Raw genomic sequence first — 26823 nt, 5'->3', positions numbered from 1 at the left:
AAAAAAACCTGTTTTACTCGCACTGTGAACACTCTTTCAACCCATTTTTTTTAATCATGATTTCCTTGCGTGTTCCACTTCATTTTGGGACAGATAAACCTCAAACCCCAAAATGCCTCTAGCCTGTTTTCCAGAGAGGGGAAAATATTGTTGCCCTTTGGTTCCACATTTGCCAATATGTAAGAGCATGTAAGCCCTACCCAACCCCAAGCCAAACCCCTGCACTATGACTAAAAAAAAAACCCAATCAAACCGTTATGGATTCCAATTCTCTCTGTTCACAACTTTTCTTCTTGACTTCTGACTGACACCTCTCGTACATAGACACTGACAGAACGGGGAACCGCCAACATAGGGCTGGATAGATCAGTCGGTAGAGCGACATAACGGCAATCCGAAGGTCGCGGTTTCAAACCCCGCTCCAGTCCACGTCTCAACTTGAATTGTTATTTTTTGTCGTCCGCTGAACAGGATCAGTTTGCGAGAAGCTCAGATGCTTGTCGAGGAGCTGGCCATTGCCCTGGACGCCCCAGAAGGAGCCTTCTCCGAGATAGAGTAAGTACCAACAACCAACTTCTTCCTCTTAACCCCTAATAATTAACCTTCCTCAATCCTCCAAAGTCCTCCGGATGGTTTTTGGAGGATTTTGGAGGAATGAGGCTGAATGCAACATACAGTTTTATAGGATTGTGGAGGATCGATGCCGAATGGTTTTTGAAGAAGAGGAGGATTTTGGAGGATTTTGGAGGATTGAGGCTGAATGTAGCATACAGTTTGGGAGGATTCTGGAGGATTGACGGTACATGGACATTCAGTATCGGTTGATTTTGGAGGATTGAGGCTGAATGGTTTTTGAAGAAGAGGAGGCTTTTGTAGGATTGAGGCAGTGGGTACATGTGCAACATTTTGGAGGATTTTGAAGTATTCAGGCATGGTCCCTAGCATATGGCCTAAATATTTTGCGCCTTGTTTCAGTAAAGAGAATCAACACCAGTCAAAATAAAAATCAGTTGGTCCATGGAAACCCACAGACTTACTTATTTGTGTTCGTGTCAAAATGGAGTTTTTTTCCTCGGCATGCGGAATATTCACTAACATGCTTACAGCCATGCTAGACGGTAAAGACACACACGGACTGGTAAAATTAAACGTCTGTGCAACTGCTGTGGGGCGAAACAACACACTCGGAAAAAGCTCTTGACCGGTTTTAAGACGTGTGCGTATGAATATACCAAACGTGGCTATGAATTCAAGAAAGATATTAAAAAATTTCCATTGCACCCCCGGGCCGTGAAATCTGTTAAAGGAAAACCTCTGTACTTGCTTGCCGTGGTTGAAGTATATCTATGCCTTCAAGCTGTTATTATTCTTTCGACAACCACCCTCTCCAAAAAAAAAAAAAAAAGGAAAAGAGACTAATTATGACATAAGTAAATTCTTATTGAATTGGCAAGTGAATTTGTATTTTGAAGTTCGTGATAGATATGGTAAATGGTTTAGAAGAAAACGTTTAGAAAGTTATTTGTTGCGGATATTTTTCTTGTAGCACTTTGCCCAAACCCTCCCAGATCTTTTAAAATCCACTCTGAGATTTTGAAGGATTTTGTAGGATTGAGGAAGGTAGAGCCCTGCCCACTGTTACTTTACATGAGGCTTGATGGACCTCGAAACTTGGTAGGTCCAAAGAGTGTGCCATTGGGTTCCTATAGAGTGATGGATTTTGTAGGATTAAGGAAGAGCCCAGCACTGATTACTTTACATGGGGCTTGGTGGACCTCGAAACTTGGTAGGTACAAAGAGTGTGGCATTGGGTTCCTATAGAGTGATGGATTTTGTAGGATTGAGGAAGAACCCAGCCACTATTACTTCACATTGGGCTTGATACCCCTTGAAACTTGGTAGGTACAAAAAGTGTGCCATTGGGTTCCTAAAGAGTGATGGATTTTGTAGGATTGAGGAAGGAAGAGCCCAGCCACTATAACATTACATGGGGCTTGATACCGCTTGAAACTTGGTACCTCGTACAAAGAGTGTGTCATTGGGTTCCTGCACAGTGGAGGATTCTGTAGGATTGAGGAAGGTAGAGCCCAGCTATTACTTTACATGGGGCTTGATACGCCTTGAAACTTGGTAGGTACAAAGAGTGTGTCATTGGGTTCCTAGAGAGTAATGGATTTTGAAGGATTTAGGAAGATTTCTAGCAAAGACATGAAAGATACCAGACGGTTAATTAATTCTGTGTGTGTTAAGTGTGTACATTGTACATTTCCTACTTTGTTAGCTTGCCATGTGCTCTGGGCGGATGTTACTAAGTACGTGAATAGTGAATGAAATGTTAAGCATGGAAGAATCAAAAAGAATTTTTTGCCATCTTGTTACAGGTTACATTGCAGGTCAGAAAAAAAAGCAAACAAACAAACAACCCAGCAAAAACACCAAACCCCCGCAGTAGCTTGTCAGCAGTCGAAAGTCCATTTCATTATCCCGTCCTGTCTGAGTTAAGAAAAGGCTCTGTGTCAGCACCACGCGTTACGTTCCCACGCCTGAGTGATTAGCCTATTTTGGAACAAAATGAAAGGGAAAAACGTTTGTTTGCCCGGCACTCAGAAATTTCTGTCAAGACTTTGATGTATATCGGTCAGCTCTTGTCAACAAGTTTTGCTACCTACACGTTTCTGTAAACATCTCATGTATAGGACTTGAAAGTTGAAGGGGGGTGGAGTTTGGATGGGCATGGAAGGGGGGAGAAACGTCTGTGTCCTGATATATCGTAATGAGGAATGATCCCCACCTTTGACTTTATAAGTTACATACATCATGTTAAAGCGCAAATCATTGGCGTTCCAATGATACCAAATTAATTTATGTAGCTCAATTTATTCCAAAGATATTCCACAGGAGCGTCAGCAGTGTCAAACCGAACTTCGCCGACCTCATTCCAAGAAAAACGGCTTTAAAAAAAGAAACACACTGCGCGCCAATGGCAGTGGAAAATGTTTCGGTGTCCAACTTTTGGGAGTGTATACATTTATTTTTTTCTCAACAGAAATGTATAGTGTGAATCTTTGAAACCTTGGCTACTCAAAAATAACAAAAAACCAATATGGATTTTGAAATTTTTCTGGTGTATCCAACTTCAGGCGTTGATAACTCAAAAACGTGGTTTTGGGGGACATTCCTCATTTTGCCACAGTAGGTTACATCTTTCTTCCAAGCATGGAAACTTGTGTTTCCTGATTCAGTATCGCCGATTCTGTTATTGCATTTGCCGCTAGACCCCTATAAATTGACATGTTCAGGAATATGTAATGTACCAAACCAATCTTGCTTCCCTCTACATTCCATTCTCACTATATCCTGACTGTCCCTCCCCCACCCCCTCCGCCACCCCTATGTCATCATCTCCATCAAACCACCCGGCCAAATCCGTCCTTCCCTCTCGCGCAAGTCGATTGCCATTTCTTGGAAGGATCCATCCTACCGTCCCGTTCCCCTGTGCTATAATTACACAAGCCCCGGCTTTTACCTATCCCCAAACACAACAAACAGCGACCGGCTGGCCTCTTTCGCCCCGCGCTGCACAGCTTATGTATATGTCCTGAGGAGGAGGCTGTTTCTTCTCCTTGTAGATTGGACGTGCCGTTTGGACGATTTGCTATTGATCAATGACGTCGTTTGGGGCATGGAGTGGGCGACTTCAATGTTCAGATAGGTTACGCGAGCTGTTCAGCATGTCCCTAAATATTGTCTGGCACCTCAATAACAGGCCTGTTTTATTATTTCCACAAACTTTTCAAAGGTTGTCCCTTTGAACCAAAGTCGTACAGGGTGAGTCAAAAAAAAAGGAAAACCCAAATGTCGGGACCATTGTTTTAGTGAAGGTTCTGCATGTAGCCCTTTCAAAATCTAGGATATGAAAGCCCAATTCATAAGCTTTCTTTTAGTACAAGAATCATTCAAATCACTCATGTACTTTTCAAGTTACGGAATTTGAAACACAACCACCGTTTTAAAGTTCAGTCCACGGATCACAAGAATGTAAGTGTTCTTTCAGCAAAACGAAAACAAATCACATACCTGGTAGGGATGTGTGTGAATCATTTTAATTTTTCTGAAAGAATGCACACCTTTTTTTGTGATCCGTGGACAGAACTTTAAAACGGTGGTTGTGTTTAAAATTCCGTAACCTGAAAAGTACATGAGTGATTTGAATGATTTTTGCACTAAAAGAAAGCTTATGAATTGGGCTTCCATATCCTAGATTTTCAAAGTGCTGTATGCAGAACTGCACTAAAACAATAGTCCCGACATTTGGTTTTCGCTTTTTTTGACTCACCCTGTACACTAATGTTACTTAGCCAGACAAATTCTTAGTAAATCTTGTTCATTTGCAAGAAATTTGCTTTGGTGAATAAAATATTCAGAGCATTTTAGAAGCAAGGCACGTGTATCAATATCTAATAAAAATTAACACTATTCATTATCTTATAACAAAAAAATAGTGACAGTCCAAAGAGAAAATAATTTTTATCCCCCATTGTAATCATGAGTTTTGATCAAGATTTGGGGTAACGGGCGAAATACAAAATGTAGCACCCCTTTGCCAAGAATGTAAAAAAAAAAAAATAAATAAATAAAAAAAATGTAGCACCCCTTTTGCCAAGAATGCAAAAAAAAAAAATAATAAATGTAGCACCCCTTTTGCCAAGAATGTAAAAAAAATAAAAAAAATGTTGCACCCCTCTTGCCAAGAATGTTAAAAAGAAAGAAAAAAAAGTAGTTATCACATCGGAAACAAAATGTAAACACTGCACCTACTTGTCAAATGTATACATTTATATGCATAGATTTTTAATCCCGTGTTGTATTTATAAAATGAGGTTTGTTTCCTCTCCAATTAATATTATAGAAACCCCCCCCCCCCCAAAAAAAAAATGGTTGAACTGACAAATTTCACATCAAAACAGGAACCAAACAAACAACCCAACACCCCAAACACACTCAAACAAACAACGCAACAAACAAACAAACGTAAATATGGAAGTAAAAAAACATGTTTTCCCAAGCGTTTTCTCCGAACAAGATTTTTTTTTTGCTGGCAAACACATGTACCATTCGCTTGACAGTGTGTGTGAGGCCAAAGCTTGTTGATGTTTTATTCGTCTTCATTTTGTCTGACCTACTTAGATTCATATCTATATTGTCTGCCCGAACCCTCTTCAGTATGATCAGATCTATAATTATAAAGAAACCTTGTTTTTTACACTGGTCTCCTTCGTTGCTATTTTGAAACCAAACTGGAAACATAATGCTGTGTGGTCACAGAGTAAGGGGGAGGATCGGGGGCTACCGCGTAGTTCACGTTAGACTCTCTGACGTAATCCCCGGCATGCCGGTTTCCGACGGGAACTGCGCCGCAGGCCAAAAAAAAAAACCTAATTGAAAATCAAGGCCTGGTTTATTGATTGCAGTTTGGTTCAAGCCACAAGCAGATTCTATTGCACACGCTGTATATCACCACATGTGTGCGTGTGATGTATTTGTGTGTGACGATTGCATTCTGTGCATGAATGCGGTACACACATCTGATTATATATCCCAGCACCACGTCATTATTTTGCGGGGCCACACAAGATAACACATTGCTGTCCGTGTTTTGGGTATTAAACGCCGTGTCCCTGCCGGGATTTTGTCACCGTTTCCACGTGCTCGGAATGGCGTATTAGCCCAGGAATTTTGGTTGGTTATTCCCGTCTTTGCCGATTAAGTGTCGTTATCCTGGACTTCTTTACCATGTTCACCGTCTGGATTCGGATTACTTGTCCATCTCAGCAGTGGTATGTTCTCTAATGAGTTTTTTTTGTTGGTGTTGTAATTTCAATTTTGGAATTGTCGAGGGAGTAATCGCTAATTGCCCCATTGGAATTCTGCACACGGGTGTTGAATAATGCAACGGATTACGGTATGTATTTGAGTGTAGTGCTATTTATATCACCAGTGTTCTGTTCCGTCTTTTGGTTGGGGATTCCATGTTCTGTTCTGTCTTTCAGGGGCGTCAGGTTGGCGCAGTGGTTACTGTCCTCGCCTTCCACCGCTGTGGCCCGGGTTCGATTCCTGTCCTGGTCCATGTGTGGATTGGGTTTTCAGTCCCTACCCCATTTCCGTGAGCTTTCCCCAGAATATTCTTCTGGGGTTGTTTTCCCACCTCTAAATAGGTTTCTTCAGGCTTGGGAGCCACAGTACATTGAGGAATCCTTGGTTTCATTACCAGAAAGAAAAAATTAAATAATAAATAATAAAAAAATTACATGTAAGTGAAGGGTCCTGGGTTTGATTGCTGCCTGTTTCCTGTATTATGTTTCTCTCAGCAATTCAAGATTGTTTTTTTTTTTATAAAACACAGATCTGTAAATGCCAAAGCTGTTGTATTTTTGAATATATTCATTGCTAAATCTTGCTTCGGAGTTACAGAGAGGATAATATTTCCATGTGAGTTGCAAAGCTGCAAGACACTTCTATATATTGGAATAAGACAGATCTGTTAATGCCAAAGATGTTGTATTTTTGAATATATTCATATTGCCAAATCTGACTTCGGAGTTACATAGAGGATAATATTTCCATGTAAGTTGCAAAGCTGCAAGACACTTCTTACTATGGAAAAAAAATCCACAAACATGGAAATATGTACATTTTTATTTAGCAAAATTTAGTATATTAAGCTCTAAACATGTGAAATAATGTACATGTACATGTGTACTATATGTACCTTGCAGTTCTACACGTCAATTCTTTCATTCATAGAAAAAAAGCCGTTTAATTTTATTTTTCCAATTTAAGACAGAACATGCGGTTGCTAATAATGTATGCATGTGATATGTTCTCACATTCCTAATCCTTCAGTCATGTTTTCATGCTCTTCGCTAATATGGGCATTGACTCAACTTGGTTCATGAATATTTAATTCTACTTTTTAGAGCAGATCCGAGCCATCCCCCCCCCCAAAAAAAAACGAACCAATTTTGTTTTGGGTACAGTGATGTTTTACATGTTATAAAGGCAGGCACTGCATACACCACCATGTTTTCCTCAAAAAAAATTGGTTAAACTTAAAGTGGTCAGAAATTGCCTCAGATCGCACCACAGAGCATCTAGAATCCAAAGATTTGTCGTGCCCTCGAGCGGCCCCAAACCCCATGCCGTAATTTTTGGGCCCACCTTTTTTTTTGGGAGGGGGCCAACATTTTTTTGGGGCCCCCCCTCAAATTATGTTCTGGATCCACCCTTGCTGCAGTTAAACAATTCAAAATGTATCCAAAATAGAGAGATTTTTCAGGGCTGTTTTTTTTTGGTGAGCTTGAATCTCTTTCAATTTATAAAACAAATATCCTGAATCTTGTCGATCTTTGTCCGCAAGTGTGACGTACATGTACCTGTCCTATTTGACGTCACCTAGCAGGGGATGTGTTGGGGGGGGGGGGGGGTGTCTGTTTGGACATAGCGTGCATACTTTGTGTTTACATCAGTGTGGTGAGGTGACACTCGGTGGAGTGTGTAATGTGAGCGGCGAAGCTTGTCCGTCTGGCTGATCGGTAATGATGTATGAGCGGCGTCATTTTGGGAATGACTGCGTAATGGCAGTAAGTGGTCGTGGGCAAGAAGATCTTTGTTTTCCTCAAGGAATTTGTTATTGTTTGGGAGAGAGACGGATGTGTGAGGGTGAGATATGAAAAATTATGTCGGCAGAATCCCCAGCGCATTTGATCGAAACGTAACACGGAAATGTCTGTTTGTCTAAAAGCTTTTCATACGGGCCGTGTTTACAAAAGCTTGAATCCAAAGCAGCTCGTCTGGTGAATTCATTGATACAGGGTCGAAAGCAACTCCTGTCTATTTGTAGAGCATGTAGGACTTAAAAGGTAGGGTAGAACATTTGTCATTTGTGCATTTTTTTCTTCGTTTGAAGCGACAAAAGTGCTCAAAATCCAAAGACGGGTGCTTAACAACCAACCTGAAGAAGTTTTAGCTCAGTGAATGCTGTATATAGTCTGAGAAAACATTTTTCTTAGATCTCGATTTCATGGCAAGAGTTGCAGAGTCATGTTTTGAATTGCGCCTGAAATCAGCATCCAGACACAGTGTCATTCAGCCGATTGCAGCTATGCGATGCCACGCACAGAACCGACGAATAATAGCAACCGCGCGCGCATGTGTGCGTCGTGTCAAAGCTTGTGCGCTCTCTTTCATGGATTTGCCGAATTACAAACCACTAATGGAAATTTTCAAAAATGCCTCTCTTGACGCATCTTTCGGAATTGCCTTAGTTTATTGTTTTCTTCAAAAGGACAGCATGCCAGAAAGAATAATTTTACAGGGAGTTAAGTGCCATTACTATCTTTAAACCTAGTAAGCTTTTCGACGATAATTTTGTCAGTTACTTTTTGGATGGCTACAAAGTAAATGCACATCAACTGGCTTGACACATCTCTGGTTATAGACCGTGGGCCAGAAATCCTATCTTGCCTAGAAAATGAAGACAAGTCCGTTCAAAATTTTTGGTGGCAAAGAAAAAATGCTTGTTCTTTGTCAATTTGAGGGTGCTGAATTCAATTCTTTCTGTTGCCAAGCTATCAGGTGGCAGGTTTAAGCACAATCTTCGTCCAAATTGTTATACCAAAAACATGAAAAACATCCTCTTTAGCTACCAGCCTATTTGTGTAATAAACTGGCATTTCGAACAACCATATTTTTGCTTCAAAATTTGTTTACTTTTATTGCACAAAGTTTATTGTTGCGTGTCCTTCTTGGTACCAAAATAGCAGTTCTGCCAATCAAAGTGCAGGCTTAGACTAAAAACGGAAAGCAATAAAATTTGTCCTATTTTAAGTTCTACTAAACAGAACAGAAGTTTAAAAAACAACAATTAATTGAAATAAATTACAACTTGAAAAATAATTAGGAAATTTCAATGGATAATGTGCCTTTTTGGGGCCAGACAAACAAATAAATAAAATAAATGAAATTATGATGACCAACTTGGAAATGATTTTTCAACACAAATACACAGGATTGGTTACCGTCAACAACAAATATTCATTTCCTGCTGTCTTTGTTTCTGTATTTTCTTTAATAATGGCTTTTTTATCGCTGTGGAATTAGCCTTGGACGAACCCAGAATCATTGATTTTAAGTTCTATAACCTATTTTAAGTTCTACTAAACAGAACAGAAGTTAAAGAACCACAATGAATTGAAATAAATTACAATTTGAAAAAAAAAATGGTAGGAACTTTAATGGATAATTTGCCTTTTTTGGGGGCCAAACAAACAAATAGATAAAATAAATAACATTATGAAAACCAACTTGTAAATGATCTTGCAACAGAAATACACATGAATTGTTACCGTCAACAACAAATATTCATTTCCTGCTTTCTTTGTTTCTTCATTTCTTTTACCAATTGCTTATTTCATCACTGTGGAATTAGCCTTGGTCGAACCTACCGTTGCAGTAATTTATTTGTTTAAATATCTAGTTTGAGTGTATTTATTATTAACGATGCAATACACGAACCAACACAGAACATGCACCCTGTCTGTGTACAGTCAACATTCTTGCAGGAGATAGTAATTAAATCTCAGAAGAAACGTAATCTGATTTTATATTCAAGTTGGGACGGGGGTGGGAGGTAGTAAACGGAAGCTGTAGATTGTCGGTGCCTCGGAAGAAAACTATAAAAAAATAACAATAATAATACAAAAACACACACCCTTTTTTGTAGGTTTTTATTTTTTTGAATTCAATAATGATCAAAAGAGATGTGTGTATGGTACATATTGTGGTTTGGTTAGTTATCACAATGAGCTTTGTGGAAAACGGAGGACGGTGCAGAAATTTCACACTTGCATGCCTGTCAGGTGTGATAGATGTTGCTCAGAAAATCTATACTCTGCGACCTATGTCATGATGTATTAGATACATGTATGCTGCAAGCATGAAATTGCAGAGGGCAAGTACCGGTATATATCATTTGCAGCTATCCAAAAAGTAATTGACGAAATCAATGTTGAAAATCTCACTTGGTTGAAAACTAGTAATGACACTTTAACGCCCTGTGAAATTATTCTTTCTGGCATGGTTTCATTTTGAAGAAAACAATTTAAAGAAGGCCATTTCAGTTTTATTAGTATTTATCAGGCTGACTTGATCTGCAAGAAAAATAGTCGAATGTGAAAAGTTTGTTGAATGTTTCTTCACTTAACTGAAGGAAATTTTGTGCTGATCGAAGCTGCCATTGTGGTTGTTGACAACAGTGGGTGTATATCCTGCTGCGGGCTGCGTCCGTGCGCGACGGTACCGCATGCTACGTTCTGTTGACTGGTTGCCAGCTGTGAGTTTCCAAGCTCTTGATTGTGCGGAAACCAGTGAAAATTGTTAAAAATGCCGGAATGAGGACAATATCATAAATAATATATTGTCTTCATCCGGAAAGCATACAATACGCTGATTGATTTTTACCACTGGAGGCCCGATGTAAAGAATGATGGTAAGAATGTTGCATCCTAACGCCACTTTTTTCATCATATATCATCTCAAAGAAGGTCAGTCATTGCAAAGATGTTGAAAAGACATGAATCTGGGACTGAAAAACATGTCCAGTTTTGTTAGCAAATACTTTGAAAATGTTCTTGACTCTCCATGGACTTTGTACACAACCGCTGAATTGGCGTCTGAATACTACATGTACATTCTTTCCATAATAATATCTATTCCATGTGAACATACATGTAGAATTAGCTTGTTATATTGCCAACACACCCAATTGTTCTGGTTTTAGTTCACTGTATATCATGTAGGCCTATGTCCTCGGTCTGTAATTAATCACCGTGGCGATCATATTACACAGTTAATTAAAGAACAATCTTGTGCTAATCCATCAACCTCCCCCCCCCCCCCCCCCCCCCACATTGACGTCATTTCATACATCGTCATCATCGGGAACTCAACTGACCCCTCGAATAGATTTGTAGTGTGACAAAATGCCGAAGTGCTTTCAGTAGTGCCGGCGAGTGACCACAACACTCTTTGCGCTGATTTTTTGTTGTAGTTGCAGGGACGCGATATTTTAACAGCTTCCAAACTCGGTTGTTTCAAGGGAGTAGCAGATTGCTGTTCGGCCGGAGATTTATAGGTTATCACAATAAAGGGCAGGTACGCTTGCTGGGTGCAGATTATCATACCCCTGCTTCCTTGTGAGATACAGTTCGCAGACTAAGTAAGGGTTTCAATCGCTTCTCAAAAGTGGGGGGGGGGGGGGGGGGGGGGGACATACCTTGATCAGAAGTAATGCGAGCATGCAGTGCCAAGCCCTAACGGCGTAGGAAAACTTTTTGGACTCTAGACGCTCTGTGGTGCAATCAAAGGCAATTTCTGACCACTTTAACCAATTTTTTTTTTTAGCGAAAGATGATAATTTAAACAGCGTTTTCGAATTTGGAGTCATTGAATCAGCTATTTTCAGCTAAAGAATCATAGGCTGCAATTTTTATTCGGAGGTGAAAAAAGTGTGTGTGTGTGTGGGGGGGGGGGGGGGGAGGGGGACAGTTTGGGGCCCGCTTAAGGGCCTGAAACATTTTGGATTCTAGATGCTGTGTGGTGCAATCTGGGGTAATTTCTGACCAAATTTGTTTTAGGAAAAGATTACCATTCCAACATCATTTTCGATCTAGTCAGCTATTCTGAGCTATAGAATGAATAATGAAGGCTACAATTTTTATTTGGGGATGTAACAAGTGTGTGGGAGGGGGGGGGGGGGACAAACGATATGATATCCCCCACTTTAAAAAGTAGTCCCCCCTGTCCCCCACCAATTGACACCCATGGGACAAAGAAGTGGGAGACATTGACAGATGTTTGAAATTTGAAGGTTATTTTGTTTTGAGTTCCACCGCAGTTGTACATGCTTGCATGAGATACATTTGTACCAAGGGTGACAGACACTGTGACAAATAGGGTGATAGACTACGAGACAAAGTAAAGAGAGACTCAGTGACACGTAGACACGCAGACTCTGCAATACATAGTGGCACAGACCTCTCAGAACAAATTCATGTAAAATTGGACAAAATCAGTCAGATCCCCTGAGAAAACCAATTAACATTTTTGACTGATTTCATGCCCATCTGCCCAGAAATTGAAATGTCCTGCCGTTTAATATACATTACATTGTGTGTAGTTTATAAATGGTAAACTGTAGAATATTTGTTTTAGCACTGTGCAGTACCCTTTCTTTTGAGTGGTACATTGTAAGAACAATATTCTAAAACATACCCAATTGATGTACTGTAATAGTTTGTCTTGTATATCAACATCTAGTTGGAAATGTCCTTTTTTAAAATATTTTAATTCCCCCCCCCCCCCTCCCGAATTGATTTTTCCTTTTCATACTTTATTTGTCTCAAACACCATCGGTGTTAATTTTGATCCACCCACCTGTCGAGCAGAGCGGCTTAGGTGTTGCCATAATCGAACTGTCAACTCAATAAATTTAAAAAGAAAAAAGAAAGAATAAAAAAAAGCAACATCCGAGAATTTTCTTAATCCATTCTGGACTGCGTTGGTTTGTTTACCGGCTTCGCGCAAATTTTATCGGCTTTGATATTGAAACCTCCGCGGGCCCTCTCTGTCTACTTCCGCGCCCGGGGAATCGCGCCAAATTGCGGATTACAGTTGATCGGAGAAAATCGGTTTTAATGTGGGAGGGGGAGAACGGGGGAAAAAAGATAAAAGGTAAAAAAAAAAGCCACGGGTTGCTCCCGGCAACTAGTGTTGTCGTCTGGCTTGTGATCAAGATCCCAAATCCATATGTATCGCCTCGGGTTTCGGAGTCGAGAACGACGGTTGGAATTTTTGTCTTGCAGCCGAAAATTTGTCTCAACAGTTCCTTTCCAATAACATTAAATTCCTCAAAATGATATGCTTGATAGAACGTTAAATGTGCTCATTTGATTACTGTACTACCTTTGTTCCTATTTTTGTAATCGTAGTGATTTAATTACATCTAATATGCCCACTGACTTACCCCTCTGTCTGTAAGAATTTTTACAGTGCTTAAAGGTCATATATAACATTTGCAAACATCAAAAACAAAACTACTAAATTATTATGAAATTTTACCGACTTGACTGTAAGTGAATAACAGTCTCAAGCATTCTGTGAAATCATGGCACCCAGGAAAACAGACTAGCTGGCTTGCACCTGTTCACAGATGTGTAACCGATTGCAAACAGAATTTGGACTAACTAAATTTGGTAAATTAGGGCCAGTATTTGAAAAAGTCCTTTTTTTCCAATTGGTTGTCGTCCATTGTTGAAAATTAAAACAAAAATCCCACTTTTCTTGAAAATGACAGCACACCAGAAGCCATGATTTCACAGGATGCTTGAGACTATTATTCACTTACAGTCAAGTAAGGTATTTCAGATTAATTTGGTAGTTTTTGTTGTTGTTGATGTTTCCAAATGTTGTATATTATCTTTAATTAAAAGACGTGGGTGGTTATCGTGTTCCATTCCTAAATCCTGATTCATCAAAAAAGAAATAATTGAGCATAAATATTTAAACAACAAAGAGTACGGTAACATCATCATCTTCGCAGTTCAAGGTCTTCTTCCGTAAACTTCAAATCAACCAAAGTGGCAATTGATTACGCAAGCTCGGAAGTGTCTTTTTCTTATTTGGCTTTCCTCAGTGCAGTTACATTGTGTGACGATAATGCAATAATGCCTCTTTGACGCGTCAAACTTACCGTAGTGCACTCGTTACGTGGGTGGACAAAATGCGTTGTTCTTCGTAATCACTTGTGATGTGTGTTTTTGCGGACCTCAATTACCGGACTAATTGCGCCTTTGGAAAAATATGCGAATGATGTAGTTTGTGATTGTCTACCCCTTTAGCGTTGACGTATGTGACTCCATATAATTTCTCTGGCTACTGTTAATGGGTATTGTCAGTTATCATTGACACTTGATGTGCAGTGACGGCTTGTATTTCTGTGTGTATGTCATAAAGTCCGTTGCCCTCTGTGTGCAGTGCATTGTGGGATATGCGATTCAGTCAGAAAATACATGTATGTACTTCTCATGAGGAGAACAACGTAATATGAAAAAATGTCGAAGAAATATCAAAGCCCCAATTAGACAATTCTATCCCAGCATGTGTGTTTCTTTAATTTGTTCTGGCTTGCAACCCCTACCCCCATCCCACTCCCCCACCCCATCCCACTCCCCCACCCCCAATCCACTCCCCACCACCAACCCCAATCCACTCCCCCACCACCAACCCCAATCCTACCCTACCCCCAATCCAGCTGGTTTTGACTTTTTACCTCATCAACAGGGATGAGATTTTACAGACTTTTGTCTGAAATCAGACTTTATGAATCTAAGAGGAAGACATTATTAAGTATAGAATTTTCAGACTTTTTTTTTATTATTAAATTGACAATCTCAGCCCTGCTCATCACATTCAAACACCCCCTGACGGACATGTACATGTAGAAACAACCAGTGTGGCAGAAAAAATAAATACCCAATTGATTGACCGCAGCTTGTGTGCACCTTTAAAAGACATCCTACCCCTAAAATTCAACCCCCCCCCCCATGTAGGTCTTGATTTCCATCCAAGCATTTTCGGATACCTCCCAGGTAACAACATGGCAGAAATAATAAAATACCAAGTTGACTGATTTTCTCCCAGCTTTTGTTCCTCTTTAAGACCCCCACCACCACATTCCCTCCTCCAACTCCCCCAACAGCACCCCCCTCCAACTCCCCCAACAGCACCCCCCTCCAACTCCCCCAACAGCACCCCCCTCCAACTCCCCCAACAGCACCCCCCCTCCAACTCCCCAACAGCACCCCCCTCCAACTCCCCCAACAGCACCCCCTCCAACTCCCCCAACAGCACCCCCCTCCAACTCCCCCAACAGCACCCCCCTCCAACTCCCCCAACAGCACCCCCCTCCAACTCCCCCAACAGCACCCCCCTCCAACTCCCCCAACAGCACCCCCCTCCAACTCCCCCAACAGCACCCCCCTCCAACTCCCCCAACAGCACCCCCTCCAACTCTCCCAACAGCACCCCCCTCCAACTCCCCCAACAGCACCCCCCTCCAACTCCCCCAACAGCACCCCCCTCCAACTCCCCCAACAGCACCCCCCTCCATCCCTACAGGTCCTAAGATCATTCAAGACTACCGGGTACTTCAAACCCAGTGTGTGTGTCCCTTTAACACCCCTTCCCCCTCCCCCCTCCCCCTACAGCCCACAGGTCTTGAGAACCAACCTAGCAGAAATAATAACCCGCCAAGTTGAATGACTTCGTCCCTAGGGCATACGAAGAATTCATTATCAGGCCTTTATATCTGGCTATTCCCGTCTTGCGAGTACATTATGTAATTACCGCCTGCCCGAGCCTGGTCCTTCTTATTTCCTTTCGCGATGCAAATCTTTTCAGCTCGTGGCTTCGTAATTGCAGAATTTCATAAGTTTCAGAATCAAAAGAGTGCATTCACTCCTAAATTGAAATATTTTGTTCTATCTGTGGAGATCTCTACATAGTTCGATCGAAGGCCTTTGAGTCATGTTAGTTTTGAGGACAGTTTATGCATAACTTGCGAAATTTTAATAGGTTGTGAAATTAAATAATGTAAATTTAAGAAAGGTAGAATCAACTTTATGTTCTCATTTTCCGGGCATAAAATTTGGCAAACAATGTGTGTATGTGAGCAGTTTCTGCTTGAAACATTAATATTTTGTTTTTAAAAAGATGTTCCGAAGATAAAGCTTGAACTAAATGTACATAAAATGTTTCTAAATTCATGTGAAAATTGATTTCTCTTATATTTTTCCCCACTCTTCCAATTTTTGTTTTTTCCAGAACTGGTGAGAAACAGGTGACGTTCAAAGTTCATCCCGACGTGATTCGGATGACCCCAGCCGAGGTCGCTGAAGCTGCAGGTAAGAGACGTCCTGATTGGTTGTTGCTATGGCAGCAGACTATACTGGACCAATCACAAACAGCATACATTGGTGTATTCAGATTTACATGTACACCATAGCGATCAATACATTCTGTTTGGCATGGTATCTGTCAGAAAAAAATTCAGTCATTTTGATATATTTTTCAAACCTTCAAAAAAAACCCCCAGTATTATCTAGCTACCATGTTTCATAAATAGCCGTTTTTTCCCCTCTTTTTTTCTGTTTTTTTTCTTCAAACTTTGACAGTATTAGTACTCTAGCAACCATGTTTTGTAACTGTTCATTTTTTTTAATAGGCCTATATTTTTCAACATGTTTTTTTATACAAAACATTCATCAGTCCAAGATTTAATGGATAAAAAGTCATTTATAAAGCTAATAATTGTCATGAGCTAAAAGTGACAGTCTTGAAAGATATTTTTCTTCTAAAAAAGGAAAAAAAAGTCCAAGTACCATGGCAACTAACGAGCTTCGGTCGCTCACGTAAGCCGGGCTTCAGCTTATACAACTGTGGAGAAGCGAGGTCGTTCGTTGTGTAACAAACGTCTTGTAAGAATGTCGCAGAAGTTGCTACATGGATGCGCCATATTTTAGTTTAGAATGCTCGAATGGGTTTCTCAGACCCCAAATTCGTTGCCGCTCGCACTCACAAATGCACCGTGTTTACAGAGAAACGGATGACGCGCGGCCCACACCGTCTTCCTTTCCTCCAAAAAAAAAATCCGAAAGACCAAAAAGCGATTGATTTTTCAGGAAGTTGCCCTTTCCACTGACCCGGACACGGAAAACCGTCCTCCGTAATAGAAAACCGCTGATCCGCAGGCGGTTGCCATAGTAGCCAAGCCGATGGGAAGAGGGTCGACCAGAGATAGATGTGTCCACTGGTTTTGCTGTCGTCTTATTTAGTAGAACAAGAAGTTGAAAGATGACTGAGAGCAGCTATGGGTTGATTTTAAAGGGGCAGGCGAGACGAAAATTTAACAATCTTCAAGGGGCAAGCAAGGCCAGACTGATTTTAAAGGGGCATGTAGCACAGGGAGGCACTGAATTTAAGAGACAAGCAAAGCAAGGGAATTGATTGTAAAGAAGTAGGAAGGACAGGGTCGAACTGATTTTAAAGGGGCAAGCGGGACAGCGATAGCCTGATCTTAAAGGGCCGGCAAGGTGAGGGAACTGATTGTAAAGGGACAAGCAGGACTAGGAAGAACATTAAAGGAGCACACAAGGCACAGCGACTGAACTTAAAAGGGGCAGACGAGACTATAATGAACAAATCTTATAGAAAAAGGGAAGGTAACGGCACTGATGTTAAAGGGGCAGGCAACACGAGGAGGTACTGATCTTAAAAGAGCAGGCGAGGTTAGGGTACTGATCTTAAAGGGGCATGCAGGACGGGACGAAACTCGGCCACATTTCACAGCGCTGCTTAAAGCAAGTGGTTTTCTGCCAACAGATCCTGTGTCTATCTGGCAATAAGCATAGCAAAGAGCACCCTAATTTAAGGGTGAAAACTTGATTCAAATTGTGATGTTTATTATTGTTTCAAAGTAAATCACATCTTTTTGTTTAAAGACAAAAAGAAACAATCAAATAAATTAATTAATTAATATCGGATGATATGCATGATTGAAGCAGGAGTACACATATTTACAGGTTCTGTCCGTAAAGGTTATCTTCGACTAGTTTTGGGGCCCAGCGTGTAAATTTCCCTGCTCCGCATAATAGCGGCCCGCAATTCAATAACGCACGGCACTGTTGACTGAGTGCCAACTGTGCACACATGTTGTATGTAAACTAGGCCACACCATATGGCGTGGAACTATTTACTTATGAATTGCCGAGCGCGCCGTGGGATTATGCTGTCTCCCATTATGTTTCTACAATTCAGCATCGGGTGAACTGTTGGTATGGATTTTTTTCCCCCACCAAATAATGTTCTCTTTGTCGATAGTGTTCTCATCGATAGTGTTAACCTGATGCACATAATTATCCTGCCTCGGCGTGTTTAAAGGGAAAATACAACATTTGCAAACATCGAAAAATAAAACTACCAAGTTGTTACGAAAAACCTTACTAGGATGTTGGTAAATGACATGCTTAAGCATCCTGTAAAATTATGGCACCTGGTGTGAAGCCATTTTCAAGAAAATGGTATATTTGTATACATTTCCAACGGTGGTCGGCTGACCACCGTTGGAAAAACCTAATTATTTTTCAACTACTGCTCAAAATGTACCTTTTTTGTTCAGTCCAAATTTTGTTTGCTATTGGTTACATGTTTATGAACGTGTGCAGGCCAGCTAGACTGGTTCCTTACCTTACAATTTTCCAGTATTTTTGATCCATTTCATCTTTAGTGGAGTCAGGGAACCAGACTACTTGAATATTTTTGTTTTTCTTGGTTTTTCCAGCATTTGCGAACACAAAACTTCAAACATGTCAGTGTAACAATATTTGATCTATTATATTAACCCCCCAAATAGTTCATTTCTGAAAATTACAGCAAAAGCCAATGATGTACATTCCCTTTAAATGGACTAGCCATAGAAGTTTTTTCACTAGTGCATGTGGATTTTCATCCCTTGTTTTTCCCATCCTCCAAATGAACACAAAACAAAAATTACTTTAAGTGTCTGTATATATTTATCATTCGCAATTCTCCTGGAGTGATTTTTAATGAAATGCGGAAATTGAGCCGTTCAGATATTGAGTCGGCTTCTCGCCAGAGGAAATTGGATGTCCCGAAACTAGAAAATGATAGCCTTGAAAAAGAAATATGCGCGTCTTTTAATATTGTACTGTTCGGATTGGTCCACACACTACATTAAAAATCATTGAGCGTTTGTTAAAGACAGCACCTGGTTAGATTAAATGGTTCACATAACTTGCATATCAGCGTAAAAAAAAAGTTAAAAAAAAAAAAAAATTGAAACGGACTTTAGCCAAGCCATTCATTTGGTGGAGCTGACATTTGTATTCAGTATTTTATTTTTTTAAGTTGTTACCTAAAGAGAATTTGCATACAATTTAAATGAAGCAATGGTTTGAATTGAAAAGTGGATCAGATTAAAAGGGTTTTAATTAGTTTTTATAAAAATACAAAAAAATATGCATTATTCAGTTTTCTTGTACACTCGTACATTTGACTAATGACGCAAACATTGAAACCTTTATATGCAAAAAAACACACCATGTTTTCTTCGAGGAAACCAAACCAGACAGCTGTGCCAAAGTAGATGCTAATTACACGTTATTAATAGACACGCAATTAATGGCATTCCATTCACGCCTACGTTACTGACATTTCACCCCCCCCCCCTATTCCCCCCCCCCATGCTACATTGTGATCAGTAGTCATGTCTTCATGTACTCTGCACGACCGTTCAAGCAGAGAAAACAATATGAAATTCCGCAATTGCTTCATGTTGGCTGCGCTGACACACGGATAAGAGATCGATTGCAGCCTGATCATGGAGCAACTTGACGTCATACTGTCTGATTCGAACACCCCCAGACATGAAACAACATGTTCATGTTCATAATGTGCAAGCGCCGTACACATACATGACATTATGCACATTACATTTTTCAGAAGCCGTAGTTTACATGTTGCGGTTCAGTAACTACCCAGCAAGCAAAGTTGACATGTTTTGCATATGTGCGCCTCAGGAAAATTTAACAAGTCGGCATCAAATTGGATTACAACTAGTTGAAACCACTCATCCTCGTAAAAGGTGCGCTGAAACGAAGTGCACTTATAAACCGTACGAACTTCTTTTAAAATTCTCATATCCCGGGGCAGGCTTACCTCCCACTTTGTAGGTTTACATATGTGCCTTGTCATTGTGAAGATTCAGTTGCGTATAATTATTGTCAGTGAGTTAAAAAAAAGGGCAAATACATGTTGATCTTAGAAGATTGCGGGGTTTTTATTTGCTACGATTTGGTAGCACAAGTCGCAGTATTTTGATGGCCTGAAATTAAAGGGAATAGGCAACATTTGCAAACATCCAAAAAACAAAAACTACCAAATTATTATGAAATACCTTACTTGACTGGAAGTGAGTAATAGTCTCAAGCATCCTGTGAAATCATGGCACCTGGTGTGCTGTCATTTTCAAGAAAAGTGGAATTTATGTATCAATTTCAAAAATGGTCCGTCATTGGAAAAAAACGTACTTTTTTCAAATACTGTCCCCACTTTACCAAATTTAGTTAGTCTACAGTTTGTTTGCAATCGGTTATACATCCGTGAATAGGTTCAAGCCAGCTAGTCTGGTTCCCTGGCCTGACAATTCCCCATCATCTATAAATTGCTCTATTTCATCTGAAGTAGGATCTGGGAACCACACTACAAGAATGACCTTTTTATTTGGTTTTTCCAGCATCTAGGAACACAAAACTTTAAACAGGTCAGTGTAACATATTTGCTATAAAATACTAACCCTCAAATCTGTCCATTTCTTGAAATAACAGCAAAAGCGAATGCTGTATATTCCCTTTAACACAGACAAAGTAGAAAATAGAAATGATGAGAAGAATAATAGAATACACTGATCAGCTGAGTGGTTTTTAATTTTTTTTAAATTTTTTTTTTATTTATCTGGAATCAATAAAACTAGGGAGAGTCTTTCCGATATGAGCGTTGTTATCGCGCCAGATTGAAATAATCAATAGATCTCTGAGCTACAGCAAAAAAATATGATTGTCTGTCTTTTGGAAATTATGAAATTTATTATTGAATTACATGTAGATGTATTTCTATAGTATTTATTTCTGGTAATAAGAAACAACAATGATTCCTCTGAGGCATGGCACAATAGCTCTTAAGAAACATGTGGAGAGAAGACGTTCAAGACATTTTCATTTTAAAGTCGAGAGAAAAACCTGAATGCTGTAGTAAGACATCTGCACAAGAAAGCAGGAGGTTGTGGGTTCAAGTCCCACCAAAAGAGTTCAGCTTTTCTAATTTTTTTTTATAATACTGTTAGAAAGTGCAGATAATGAAGAACTGACTTTTCATCAATACAGAGTTGAGAGTGGCAAATCCTTGATTATAAATTCAAATCTCACCAATATTAAACATCCATCTTTGTTTGACCTGTATCAAAAAAAAAACCCATCTAATTAAATCAGTGCAATTGATTCAGTTGGATCTCAGCAACACTTTTGTGCGCTCCTAGTGTGCATTCGAGTAGCTCACCCGGATCGAGTCGGGTAACAGCAGACGGGTTAGCCACGACAGCCGGGCTAATCGAACCCTCAATCGCAGGCCATAACGATCCTTACGCTACGCCCGTGGCCGCGGCCATAGCCACTGACAAAACGCCCGTTTCGGACTGGGTCTTAGTTTGAGATTTACTGCTTTTCAGTCAGTTGCAAAACTGAAAAAAAGTTAGGCTGGAATTATAGCCTCTAAAGTCCCAATGAACTTGATAAATAAATTAGACTTCAAATAAAGTTGATTTTTGCGCCACTTGAGATTTCCGCTGTCCGGCCGCCATATTTCTCCGTTTCTAGGAATGAACAGCGCGTGCGTGTGACGTATTTCCACCACTGACTCTGCTCCACGAGCAGGGTCTGTGGTGGCTGACCCAGGTGAGCCCCGAGAATGACGTCAGAGCTAATCGAACGACACGGGGCTAACCCGAGTCGACCCGGGTAAACTACTGGAACGCATCCCTAGTGTACACACTTGACCACAACATAAACTATGCACAAACATTGTACATGTACATGACTGTCATTAGAAGATTGAATGTCATCCGGTGTTGAGGAGACGCAGCGTTTAATTTAATTACCAAATGTTTTGTCAAGTGTTTGTCTAAGCTGGATCTCACAACTTCCCTTCTCCTTGTGTTATTCTAGAGGGATCTTTATGTATTCTAGTGCTTGGGTGAGCTTTGTGTTTCGACTTAAGCAAGAAAATTATCAGATTATTTGATGCCACCTGCCAATAATTACATACAATTTTTGGAAGCCTCTCAAAAAGATTTGGAAAAAAAAAAAAATGTTCTCATGTTTTTTTTAAAACAGGTATTCTGTCTGTGTATGTAGCCAAGTCTACTGAGATTTTTTAATGTTGCATATTTTTTTGTCATCTTGTGAGATAAAAAAAAAAAAAATTTCTAGGGGGAATTTAAAAAAAATATATTGGCTTGGAGTTCAGGCAAGTGGAAAAATGCTGTCAATGGTGCAAACCAGTATTAAAAAAAGACAAAAATCTGTCCGCCGAGCTCATGAATGAAAGTTATACATTCAAATTATTCGATATTAGAGAGTTCTGAGAGCCATGGAATTAGGGGATTGAAGACATATGGCAATGCATCTCTGGCCTGGACATGGCTTCCAATTTTAAGCATTTCGGATGCAATTGGGTCCGAAGGTGGCGCTATTTAGCCATGTTGTGGAGGGATCCTTTTTTTCCAAGTAACTAAGTTTCCAGTTTGGAAATATCAGTCGTTTTAGGGGTGGTCTTTTTTAGCTGGTAATCTCAAATAGTCATTGGTAAACCTATCAAAAATTGAAAAGAAAGTGAAAGACGACATGTTGATCATCAATATTCTGTGCAGCCTGAACACCTGTGAGAGTTTTTAGTGTTTTTAAAATTATTTTAGAGTATGGGAATCATCACTGGTGTCTATATGAATTTATTTACTGGGTTGCATCCTCAGGAAATTGTATACTGCCCCCTCTATTGATACATATTTGCCATTTAGGTACAGAATGGAAGTACACAATTGTGAACGACAAGTTAAAAAAATTACCTCCCAAAAAAATAGCCGACTATTTTTGTGCCGGTATCGACCTCTTTCCTTTAGGGCACATTTTATGACATCACGACAGACAAGCTCCCCCCCCCACCCCCGTTGCCTCAAGCGGTGACATTTACACCGCTTCTATATTTTTCTCCACCCCGGTGTGAGGAAATCTCGCAAATAACACACCGAGGAAGAAACGAGATGGGTAAAAAAGGAAAGCCGATCTGTTTTTCCTGGAAGTGTTGGCTGGCCCAGCTGGCGCATCTGTGAAGTGGTTTTTGTGTGGTTGGATATCAGTGGCATTGAACGTCACGGATGTGGATGTCAATGACCATGGACAAAAGAGGGCGCTCTTTCATGGACTGTGATTTTGCACTGACCTGCTTGAATTGACTTGCATACATTTTTATCGTGGATTTGGATATATGGGAATGAGGGAATATTGTTTAAAGGTAATAAACATTTGTTTTTCCTGTAATTTTCAGAATTTGAAGGATTTTGGGGTTAGTCTTTTATAGGAAATATTGTTACACTGGCCTATTAAAGGGAATGTACATCATTGGCTTTTGCTGTAATTTTCAGAAATGAACTATTTTGAGGGGTTAGTATAACAGATCAAGTAATGTTACACTGACATGTTTGAAGTTTTGTGTTCGAAAATGCAGGAAAAACCAAGGGGAAAAAATGTTCACGTATAGTCTGGTTCCCTGACTCCACTAAAGATGAAATTGATCAATTTATAGATGCCGGAAAATTGTAAGGTAATGGAACCAGTCTAACTGGCCTGCAGCCGTTCATGAACATGTAACCAATAGCAAACAAAATTTTGACTGAACAAAAATGGTACATTTTGAGCAGTAGTTGAAAAATAGTTAGGTTTTTCCAACGGTGGTCGGCTGACCACCGTTGGAAATTTATGCAAAATATCACTTTTCTTGATAATGACTTCACACCTGGTGCCATAATTTTACAGGATGCTTTAGACTGTCATTTACCAACATCCTAGTAAGGTATTTTGTAAAAACTTGGTAGTTTTATTTTCCGATGTTTGCAAATGTTGTATATTCCCTTTAAAATGTTTGTGTTCATGGATGCTGGAAAAAAAAAACACGGGAAAAAAAATGCATTGAGCAACGGATGATACTCAGACTACATCAACACTAGTTATTGTTGGTAAGCCATCAGAAAGCAACAAACTCTTTGCTGTGCACTCGATGTACAAGTACTCCCTCAACGACATTGAAGGGAGAGTTGGGGGAGAATGGCTGGAGAGATATTCCAACGCATTTTCCGACGACGCCTGACGCTCCCGCGAGGACGCCTGGGCTTTGCGCACATTCAAAATAAGGCCAAAAAAAAAAATTAGTCGGTCTCTGGTCAGCGCGCGCGTCGATTTTGATCATGCGTCAACCTTTTTTCCCTTCAAATTTACCACAGAAGCTACAACGGCTCCCTCTATTGCAGCACCTCCTCAAATGTGTGTACCAAGGAGCACCAAGGAAAAGGGAAATTGCGTCTAGGCAAATAATCGAGGGCACCAAGGCAAATGATTGAGGACACCAGTGTATATGAGGACACAAAAAAGCAAAATAGTACCCACCTTGTCTGAACAATTCAAGCTTAAAAAAAAAAAGCAAAAAACCCCCCCCCCCCCAAAAAAAACAAACAGCATTGCCGCATCAATTCCGGAACTTCGGTCTGACCAGAGACTGACTATTTTTTTTTTGGCTAAAACTAGTTGCAAGTACTTTGCGCTTTACACGGCGAACATGTACGTGCACACGGTGATTCCCCCCCCCCCCCATGGGGGCTCTTGGAGGTGGTAAAAAAAAAAACGCCCTCTATTGTTGGCGCACGAAGCACATTACTTGATAAAATAATACCTACACTGCATCATTAGACAGTAACAATGCTTGACATTATGCATTTCTAACATCAATCTTGTGCACCAGAAACAAAAGCAAACTAAAACCCCCAACAAATCTCATCCTGTTAGCGTCGTCAACAATTCATTCTGTTTTCGTGCCGCAGCGTCGTGACCAATTCACTCGGTTTTCATGCTCCACCTCGCGAATGTGCCCATGTGTGTGTTTGTTCTGGTTCCGGCTAGAGCAATTTCATTAGGATTCCTACATCTTTCCCCTGGCCTAGTTTATTTTTGAAGCATTTTAGGTTATTCAAGGGAACTGGAGAGCGAAGTACAAATAAACCGACTGGTGTGTTTACCCGTGCCTGGATGCATTTAATGGAATGAGGAATGGACGCGGTTCTCGAGTGAAACCTTTTAGGTCACACAAATGAAATCTTTGGAACGGAAAAAAAAATAAAAGGCCCCTGACTTTTTCAGTTAAAGAAATCCTGTTAAAGAATTCCAGATCACTTTTAAATTTGTATTGTAACAAGTTTGAAGAACTGTTTTTCTAAAACATAAATCTGGAAAATGGAATCAAGTTCCAAAATTAAAAGTTTTCACAATTCTCCAAAATAAAAATGCAAACCTGTATTTTTTGTTATCCATTCATGTACGTATTTATGTTGACAATTTTTAAATCAAATTTTTATGAAATCAAATTCAGATCTGTGTAATCAAATAAAAAAACAATGAAAACCTCTTTTCAACGGAAATTTGCCAGCTGAGCAGTTGTAATAATTGCATGAATTGGTAAAACTGGCTGCACAATTTACGATTGATTTTCACAAAAACCACTTGTTGATTTTTTTATGCTTCAATTTTTCCCCCCTGTTTCTTCATTTTGTTTAGCTGCTCGTCAGTCAGATCTGGAAGACATGATGGGAGTCACCATTACAGAGACGGGGGTGGGCAAACAGGTAAGTCAATTTTGTTTCGGAGGGGAAAATTGTGTCCGTAATTTTTTTTGAGTGGAGCAAACTTCATTTTCAGAACTGACACTGAAGATCGATAGTGGAATGTCCGTAGGTCAAAGGTCACAGAGCTGTTAAGGGCAGAACTTCGCTAAGTATGGAAAATATTGGTTATGAGCCAAGATATCAATTGATGTATATTGGCGTATCACCGGTTCATGGCTGTTGCGTGCTTAGCATATAAACATTTGCTAAGTATTTCCTGCTTAACAGCTCCATGGAATTAAGCCCTGTTGCCAGACATCCCCCCCCTTAAAAGCCTTGGTTGGCCACGCCCCTCAGTGGAACACTTCTCTCGCCGGTGTTCTGCAAGAAGATAAAAACGGCACTCGGGTTGCATCCTCGGAGGGTACATGCGTAAATGGATCATGTCGACACCCATCAGGGCGCCCTCTGGTGGTTTGTGTAGAGGGGACAAGATCCCGTCCGTTGCAGTGATCACAATCCAGTGGGGTATTTTGTGAAATGGGCCAATGAGACCAAATGGTGACAAGCCTGTTGTAGATATTGTTATCTGTGAGGGCGCCCTCGACCGGTAGTGCACGGAGGGGATATAATTAGTGTTGACGGCAGTATTGGTGTCGGGGTAATTGTAATCTGATAGCTGTTCTCTGTAGGCGACAGTTTAAATTGGGGTTTAGAGAAATGAAAGCACTTGCGTTTAGAGAAATGAAAACACTTGCGCTGAGTACTCGTGAACTCGTGCTTATAAAAACACATCATTGGAAAGGTCTAGTCTGGCAAACCTTGTTAGCTCTGAAATCTGTTTTGAAAATGAAAAGTCTGTCTGTTGGCTTATGTTGTCTTTGTTCAAAATCCCCCCCAACAACAAAAAATCCAACAAGTTGAAAAAATGTGGTAAGCCAAACTTTATGCCTTTTTTTGGCCAAACAATTACAACCACTACACTTAAAAATCAACTTGAAGTGTTTTTTTTAAAAATAATTGACGACGGAAGCAAAAAAGATCCTTTGACACAGATCCATAATTCACTCGGCAATTTCACCCGAGCGACTCCATTACAAAACCAGGACATAACCACGGCAACTGCTCGGCGGCCAGGTACGCGACGTTCTACATTATCCCCGGATGCCACCGCTAAGCCGCTTTCGGCTCTTGTGACTCCTTTACAAGGA

The 26823-nt window shown here is 40.3% G+C and overlaps 1 protein-coding gene across 1 annotated transcript in view; it reads left to right on the top strand.

The window, feature by feature from the left end:
• LOC119745236 overlaps nucleotides 1-25760 on the top strand; it is a 67732-nt gene extending 41972 nt beyond the window's left edge. Inside the window, exons 9-11 of the mRNA XM_038221459.1 lie at nucleotides 472-555; nucleotides 15940-16019; nucleotides 25566-25760. Of these exons, the coding sequence (XP_038077387.1) occupies nucleotides 472-555; nucleotides 15940-16019; nucleotides 25566-25684 (283 nt within the window). The 3' untranslated portion in view covers nucleotides 25685-25760. The remainder of the gene's footprint in view (nucleotides 1-471; nucleotides 556-15939; nucleotides 16020-25565) is intronic.
• The last annotated feature ends 1063 nt before the right edge of the window (nucleotides 25761-26823 follow it).

Source organism: Patiria miniata, unplaced genomic scaffold (genome assembly GCF_015706575.1).
Source record: "Patiria miniata isolate m_02_andy unplaced genomic scaffold, ASM1570657v1 HiC_scaffold_7, whole genome shotgun sequence".
Classification (NCBI taxonomy): domain Eukaryota; kingdom Metazoa; phylum Echinodermata; class Asteroidea; order Valvatida; family Asterinidae; genus Patiria; species Patiria miniata.
Note: the sequence above shows the minus strand (reverse complement) of the source record. Positions and strands in the feature narration are given on the sequence as shown.